Source organism: Egretta garzetta, unplaced genomic scaffold, assembly GCF_000687185.1.
Source record: "Egretta garzetta isolate BGI_Z169 unplaced genomic scaffold, ASM68718v1 scaffold59, whole genome shotgun sequence".
NCBI lineage: Eukaryota > Metazoa > Chordata > Aves > Pelecaniformes > Ardeidae > Egretta > Egretta garzetta.
In genome coordinates this window covers 1994226-2001991 of record NW_009267230.1, presented here as the reverse complement: position 1 = coordinate 2001991, position 7766 = coordinate 1994226, and the positions used below count along the sequence as shown (strand labels likewise).

The 7766-nt window shown below is 59.5% G+C and overlaps 1 protein-coding gene across 1 annotated transcript in view; it reads right to left on the bottom strand.

Moving 5' to 3' along the window:
• Positions 1–7766, bottom strand: part of TLN1 (talin 1) — a gene marked incomplete at its 5' end in the record, with an annotated part of 30590 nt that overhangs the window by 7270 nt on the left and 15554 nt on the right. Inside the window, 20 exon segments of the mRNA XM_035902742.1 lie at positions 1–181; positions 488–613; positions 877–1060; positions 1300–1466; positions 2416–2562; positions 2864–2983; positions 3103–3204; positions 3328–3477; positions 3644–3814; positions 3938–4039; positions 4162–4294; positions 4789–4970; positions 5202–5342; positions 5431–5592; positions 5908–6051; positions 6237–6359; positions 6499–6588; positions 6760–6853; positions 6952–7091; positions 7403–7661. The exon segment at positions 1–181 is cut by the window's left edge and continues 89 nt beyond it. Of these exon segments, the coding sequence (XP_035758635.1) occupies positions 1–181; positions 488–613; positions 877–1060; positions 1300–1466; positions 2416–2562; positions 2864–2983; positions 3103–3204; positions 3328–3477; positions 3644–3814; positions 3938–4039; positions 4162–4294; positions 4789–4970; positions 5202–5342; positions 5431–5592; positions 5908–6051; positions 6237–6359; positions 6499–6588; positions 6760–6853; positions 6952–7091; positions 7403–7661 (2918 nt within the window).

The following is a 7766-nucleotide window of genomic DNA, read 5'->3' as shown; positions in this document are numbered from 1 at the left end:
GGTGGGTGAGGCATGGGGCAGCTGGCGAGCGGGGCGGCGGTGGCGGCACCGCGGCTGTACTCACTGCCAGCTCTTGGCGTATGTGCTCTATCGTGGCCTCCAGTGCCCGCGTCCCCTTGGTGGCCTCGTCCTCGACGGCCTTCACTGTCTTCAGCAAGGAAGTGACGTTTGTCACCATCACCTGTGGAAGGGAGAAGAAAGCCAGGTGAAGCCCCACACAAGCTCTGGGCTTCTGCTGGCACCTGTCCCTCCCTCGTGGTTTGGTTCAAAACCTCCCGGTCCCCACACTCCACTCACAGCACCTCGTCTTGTTCTCCCACCAATGCCTCCTCTGCACGTTGTACCCCACCTTTTGCGTGTCCCTTCCCCTCCCACCTTGTCCTGACTACCCCCCACTTGTCATCCTGCCCCCAGGCAGGCAGAGAAGCTTCCCTGTTCCTTCTCCAGCCCCCACTGCCCCATCCCCTCCAATACACCCAGCTCAGACCTTAGCAGAGTTCTTCAGCTGATAGACAGCAGGGTCATCCCCAGCTTTGCCAGCAGCCGCCTTGGTGGCACCAATCAGGTCCCCAAGTGCCTTGGCCACATCCTTCACAGCGTTGATCAGGACTACCTGTGGAAAGCAAGACCAGGACAATGGTTTGGCTACAGTCACATTCAAGCTGGGGCTGGTGTGGCCCAGCAACAGGTAATTTGGGCACTCCAGGACAGACACTATACATGTATACAGCACACAGCACAGCCAGCACAAGGCAAAACCCAGCCAGCCCTCTCCACGACACGAGTCCAGCCCAGAGCACCACACAACCCCTTCAACCTTAGCCCCTTCAAGCAAGCTACAAGCAGCCTCCATTCACCCCACACCTCCCAACCCACCTGAGTCTCCGGGTCTTCAGACCCCAGGCTGGCGGCACCCAGTTTCACCACCTCTGCCAGGCGGGTGATGGTGGACACTGAGGACTGGGCAGCCTGGGCTAGCTTTTCCTGGCTGGCCGTGGCGTTCTGCACCAGCACCTTGGTGTCCTCCACCAGCGCCTTGGCTGTCTTCAAGATGCCCTCCCTGGGGAGAAGAAGGGAGTCAGAGAAGACACAAACACGCACACATGGTCCTTGGGGCATAGAGAGACTGTGGGCCCTGCTTTCTGTATCCACAAGCTGAAGGAGAAATAGCATCAGTGTGACCTGAACTTGCAGCTCTCCGTGGAGCTGGTCCACAGTTCAGAAAGATGGGAGACCATGGGACAGAGTCTGACCCCCCCGTCTCTGGCTGAGCAGAGGCCGGACGAGATGCCTGGGTACCTGTGGTCAGCGAAGGTCTCAGAGTTCTCCCGGTTGAGAGTTCCTGCTGTGGCAAACATGATGGTGGTGTCGAGGTCAGCAATGATGCCAGAGACGGCGCTGGCTGCTGTGATGCAGGCTTGCGTCCCGCGGTTCCCAGCCTGCAGGGCTGCCAGCACGTGAGACACCTGCAGGGTACGAGTAGGGTGACTGGGGAGCAGAGTGGGTTCAGGCAACCCCCACCGCACACATCCTCCGACACCTCCCAGGATGGAGCTGCTTCACACCAGGGAGGGGAATTGGGAATTGCAAGGTCTGGTTACCTCTTCTTAGCTTCTACTTATTTATTTTTACACTGTACTGATCACATTTGGGGGTCCAGAAGATATTGGACTCTGCTAGTTTCCAAATGAATAAAGTTCGCATAATGGGCATCAGAACATCGCAGCTCATTCTGTCTCTAGCTGCTGATGTCAATTTCTGTACTTGGGAAAGCACTGACAGGAGAGCGAGTTTCCTGATGGAACAGTCTTGGAAAGGAAGGACCTGCAGGAGGTCCTGAGCATGCAGACACGTGCCAGGCAATATGAACAAGTGCTTTGCTTTTGTACTCTTGCTTACAAGCCTTGCTGCTCTGTCACTGCCTCATTGACTATAGAGTTTTTTAGCCATGTTCTCAGCTGTTATTCAGAAGTACGTTCTTTAGATTAACTGATGGACAGGACGCTTTCCACCACACCAGCAAAAGGTGAAAGGGAGATCGATCACCCAGCATGAGCTGCAGGCTTGGCTGGAGATGCAGCAAACGCTACGCCCACCACTGCAAAAGCTCATTTGGAGAGCCCTGCACTGCCATCAGTGTAGATCAGTGTCCCCTGGCAGGCCATCACCGGCACGTCGGCAGGCAGCACCTGGACATCGCAGTCACCCATCACAGCACCAGCTGCCATTGCGGTGCCTGGAGAAGGGGATCCATCCTCCACCCCACCAGCTGGGCAGGGTGAGCACGGCTGAGAGAGCCAGCGGAGCCCAACAGGACCAGGGGAGAATCTAGCCTGGTGGTTCCAAGGGGACATGGCTCAATCTGGCATCCCTCCCATCTCGCCACACTGTCACCCCTCTCTTCGTCCCGCTCACCTTCTCAGAAACCTTGCGTGCACTCTCTATCAGCTCCTTCTTGGTGTAGGCATCGCTGGGGCTGCACTGCAGGGCTCCAGCCTTGGTGACCAGGGCGGCACAGCCGTGACCCAGCTCCTGCACCCGCCGCTTGATGTGGGAGCCAATCTGGAGAGGAATATGTGCGTTGAGAGAGCCAGCAGGGAACTAAGCCCCGCATCTGTGATACCACTGGGAAATGCCAGCCACCCCCACTCAGCTCCTCTCTCCCAATCCTCCCACTCAGGAGGGTGAAAAAGGAAACACGGCTTTGCTCTGCGTTTCCACACCGTGTTGCAGGGGAGGTGCGAATGCTGCCTGCCCCCAGCTCTGGTGGCATGTCTGTGTGTCCAGGTCCTCTGCTCTCACACCCCAGCAGACCCCGCTCTGCCCCACGGCACGCTCCAGCACTCCCCCACCATCCGCGCACCTCCTCGTTCTCGGCGGTGAGCGCAGCCGGCTTGGCCTCTTGTGCCAGCTGCCCGTAGTCGTTGGTGAGCTGGTTGGCCAGTATGCCCAGCTCATCCGGGTTGGTGGTGGATTTGGTGACCTGCAGATGGAAGCAGAGCAGGAGTTGGAGGGGCCCTATGCTGGGACAGGCAAGCAAGGAGGGCGATCGCCTGCCTGAGTGGCAGGCAGTGCTTTCTGCAGCGGCTTGCCTGCACTCACCATCTCCTGCACAGTCACTGCGATGGCCTTGGCTGTCTTCACCATCGTGGTCTGGTAGTCCACAAAGGTCCCCTCTGGCTCGCCCATTGGCCCCTCGTCCAGCTGCAAGAGACCATCAGGAGACTGTGGCTCCAGATCCAGCCCAAAGACCTCATAGGGTTTGACCCTGACTCTTGCACTCTCCCACCCCCCGCCCTGGCCAGGTCCTCTCTACGCTCCCCTCACCTGGTTGATGGCTTGGGTGATGGAGTCCACCATGCCCCCCACAACACCTGCAGCACTGGCTGCCTCGTTCAGGGTGGTGGTCAGGTCCTCCACCGCTTCCTTCATCATCTGCACGGCCTCTTCCAGAGCCTCCTGGGTGTGGGCAGCTTGCTGCAAGGATGAGCCAGAGTGAGGGAAGGTGGGCAGAGGCTCCCCTCCCGACAGGGATACTGCACACCTACTACCCTGTGTTTGTGTGTCTGGCACATGTGTGTGCACCATGCAGCACCCACACACAAAAGGGAGCATGCCACAGACATGCGCCCCTCCTGCTCACCTTGGGGTTCCCACCAGCCTCCTTGGCCGTGTACAGCATCTGCAGGGCGGACTCGGCCAGGGTTTTGGTCTGGTCCAGGAGGTTCATCTGCTGCTGGTGGTTGGGCGTTTTGGAGGCAGCACCGATAGCCGCCATAATGAGCGGCTCGAAGTACTGAGCCATCTGGGACACCTAGGGAAGAGCACCATCAGCACCATCAGCTTCCAGCCCCGGCCACCTTGTGCCTTTCCTCCTGCCATGGGCTCCCCCACACATGCTGAGCACCTCATCAGCAGGTCCCCACACCCCTGTTACCTTGTGCCCCAGCTGCGAGGCCTCGGCCCGTGCCGCGCTGGCCACGGGCTCAATCAGGTTGCTGATCTCCTGGACCGCTGTGATCATCTGGTTGTGCAAAGCCTGTCGCAAAGAGAGGGTGTTGTGTGAGGCTGCAGCAGGGCTGGGGTCACCATGTGCCACTGGGAGCTGGGGGGAATGATGCCCGCCCCTGTTAAGCTTGCAGCAGCGCATCCCTGACCCACCTCCTGAGAGATATCTTCTCGTGGGGCCAGCTGCTGGCTGATGGCAGCGAGGGAGGCTTGGTCCACCTCCCGCATGCATTTGTTCAGGACCTCAATGGCCTCGTCACACTCCCGCTGTCCTGGAGCTTTGTCCCTGCATGACAGATGGATCAGGTGCTATGCCACCCCTTCTCCCCAAGCCTCAGCTGGTGGTGGTGAGGGGCAGGGCCCCTCTCCTGGGCTTTACAGGATCACAGAATGGAATGGGTTGGAAGGGACCTCGGGAGATCATCTAGTCCAACCCCCTTGCTAAAGCAGGTTCTCCTAGAGCATGTTACACAGGACTTCATCCAGGCGGGCTTTGAATATCTCCAGAGAGGGAGACTCCACAACCCTCCTGGGCAGCCTTTAGGGCAACCCAGCATCATAAAGCCCGGGCACACTGGCATGCAAACCCATCAACCCATGCCAAGGCTGGAGGAGCAGCTCCCACACAGAACAAGAACATCTTCAATCCCATTCCCTGCCTTCCCCCGCTGGCAGCAGCCCAGGAGATGGTGAGTCAAAACATCCCCAGGGATGCTCGCTCAGAGCAGGGGTACCTGCCAGCAGGGACAGGGCCACAGTCAAGCGGGCAGGACTCCTCACCTCATGTTGGTGATCAGCTTCTTGATGGAGTCTGAGACGGTGCGAGAGCCCCCAGCCAGCACCGACCACTGTGGTGGGTCCTTGGGGTTGACAGCCAGAGAGCGGGCAGTCTGGATGAGGCCAGCAGAGCTCTCCAGCATGGTCTTGGCTGATGAGACGATGGGCTCCATGGCTCTGCGCCCCTGCACAGGGAGATGATGGGCTGATGAGGCAGGGACTGCACGTGGGAAGTTACTCCCTCTCACGCAACCCTCACCTCAGAGCAGCCCCTCAAAGCCCAAGGCTTGGTGCCACCTCCCCATTGCACCAGCCCCGCACTGGGACTCCATCCCAAGCTCAGGGGGAGGCACAGCTCCTCCCCACAGCCCCTGTCATAGCCAGGCCACATCCTCCCTGCCCTTGTGGCATCCCACCTCCGGGCTGATCTGGGCAGGAACGGTGGCAAACTCTGGGTTGGAGGCAAAGGCTGTCAGGTTATCCACGGCCTCTATGAGAGGGGCGGTGGCGGCACGGCACCGCTCCCGGTTCTCCTCGTTGAACTCGCCATCCAGGGCCTGGTGTGGAGAGACCAGAGCAGTTATCCAACACCTACCACGCCCCAAATCCCATCCCCACCATGGTGTCCTGGCAAGGAGACCGCACCTTGATGGTCTTCACCAGGTTGGCTGTGCTGTTGGCCACCTCCTTGGCTGACTGGACAAACTGGCGCTTGGCCACAGGGTTGGCAGTGCGGGACGAGGCCAGGCGGCACGTGTTGCACAGGGCCGAGGTGTGCTTCGCTACGATGGTGGCTGCTGACAGCACCTGCGGGGAAAAGTGGGGTAAGGCAGGACCCACCATAACTACCTTCCCACCAGCCCCACGTAGGGCACCAGTGACCACAGGAGTCCCTCTTGGGATCCACAAAGGATCGCCAAGGTGCTGCACACCCACACAGCCCACCATCTGAACTGTCACCGTTGCACCGAAGCTGCCAGCTAGTTCCCAGCAGAGCTGATGGGACCTAATGAGACATTAGCCATAATTTTGGCCAACTCTTGGGACGCAGCTCTTCCAACTAGCCTCACGCTCCCTTTCGTGCAAGAAAATGCCCATAACGGTGCTCCACATCATGCTCACCTGGGACTGGGTGCAGGCAGGGTCCACCAGGTTCTGGCAGGCCATCTGGATGGCTTGGTTAGCTCTGGCAAACTGAGTAGGGTCTACCAAGCCCTGCTGTCCAGCCTGGCTGTTGGGGTCCGAGACCCCCACAAGGTAGGCAGCCTAGGAGCAGGAGAGAGGCTGTGAGAGAGAGCTTGCAGGTGACGGGGGGGCTCAGAGCAGGCACGGGCTGCGGTGGAGGCTGGCAGCACCGTCCCACAGGGCTAGGCTTGGAGGGGCGTGAGGGGGGTGCGTACAGCAATTACGCACCAGGATAACGCTCAGGGCTGGGACCGAACGTGTCTCACCTGGGCAGCTGCCTCCGTCAGCCCGCAGAGAGCTTTGGAGGCGGTACTGATGGAGTCGCCAAACTCGGGCAGTTTGCTGTTTTTGGCATTCTGGGAGATGCCAGCCATGGACTCGCCCAGCACCTGCAGGACACACCACGCACCAGTTATGGCAAATGTGCTTCCTTGACAGAGGAGGAGGCACTTTTCCCTTTGTCCCCACATCCTTCCCCAACCTCCCGTCCTTCTCCAAACATTGCCCCCACCCTGGCTCAGGGCTCACCTTGGAGTTCTCCATGACACTGTCAAGGCAGTTGAAGTAGGACATGTCGTTGACAGTCTGGGTGGGGTTCTCCAACAGCTCCTTCACCGTCTGCAGGGACACAGGTTTGTCACATCCAAGGGAAGAGTCTGTGCCCTCCACTTGCATCTCCTCTTTGCTCCCTCCTGCCCCTCGTAGAGGGGTGCAGCTCCTCTCTCCCCACCATCTCAGCACCCAGCCATCTCAGCCCCTCCACCATCTCGTCAAGACGTGGCTTCTCACCTCCAGCTCCCGCAAGGCATTGTCGCACTCCTTCTGGCCTGGTGCCTGCTGGGTGCACATGGTGATCAGCTGGTTAATGCTGTCAGTCACGGCCCTGCCGGGAACAGGGGAGAAAGACCCACAGATCAACGCCAGCTCCACCACCTGGACCCACTGCCACAGCAAACAGCTCACAGGAGCCATTCCTCCTACCGTGCTGCTGCCGCCAGCTGATTCTTGAGGTTGGGAGCTGCGGGGTCGGCGGAGAGCGCCTTTGCAGCCAGCAGCAGCTTGCTGGAGGACATGGAGATGCTCTTCAAGTTCGACACCACCTGTGCCTGGTCTTCCTTATTCTGCAAGGAGCCAAGAAGTTACCTGCAGCAGGTTTCCAAGCTCCACACCCACCCTGGGTCTTCTCTAGTGATTTTCAAGCTGAGCTGGTTCCCTTCACCTAACTTGTCTGCCAACAGCAACGATACAGTGGCCATGCTTGCTGAACAAACCCAACCTACTTTCTCCCTGCTGCTGTGGTTTCACACAGCCCCAGACCCCACTTCACCAGCTGTGCTGGCCACAGCCACCCTAACTAACTGCTGCCCGGCCCTAACTGCTGCCTTCCCAGGCACACCGAACCTCTCACCCAGGATCCCCCAACAGCTCTCACCGGGGACTGGCTGGCCATCTCCACTCCTGCCTGCAGGAACTCATTGAAGTCCTGCCCAAATTTGCCAGAGGACTTGGCCAGGTCTTGAGGGGTGCCACGCGATGCCTGCACCAGCTCGTTGGCAGACTGGTTGAGCCCCGCGGCCGCCTGGTTCAGCTGGCTCTGCGCCTCCTGGAAGCTCTTGGTGCTGGGAGGGAACTGGAGGCATGGAGAAGGGTTAGGAGAGGCAGGAAGGAGGATAGAGAAGGAGGATGAAGGTCTAGCACGTGATTGGGGATATGCTACAGAGGAACCCGTTGTGGATGGACCGGCTCGCATCCCTGCAAGTCATCCCCCTTCCTCTCCCGCCCCTGCTCAGCTCACC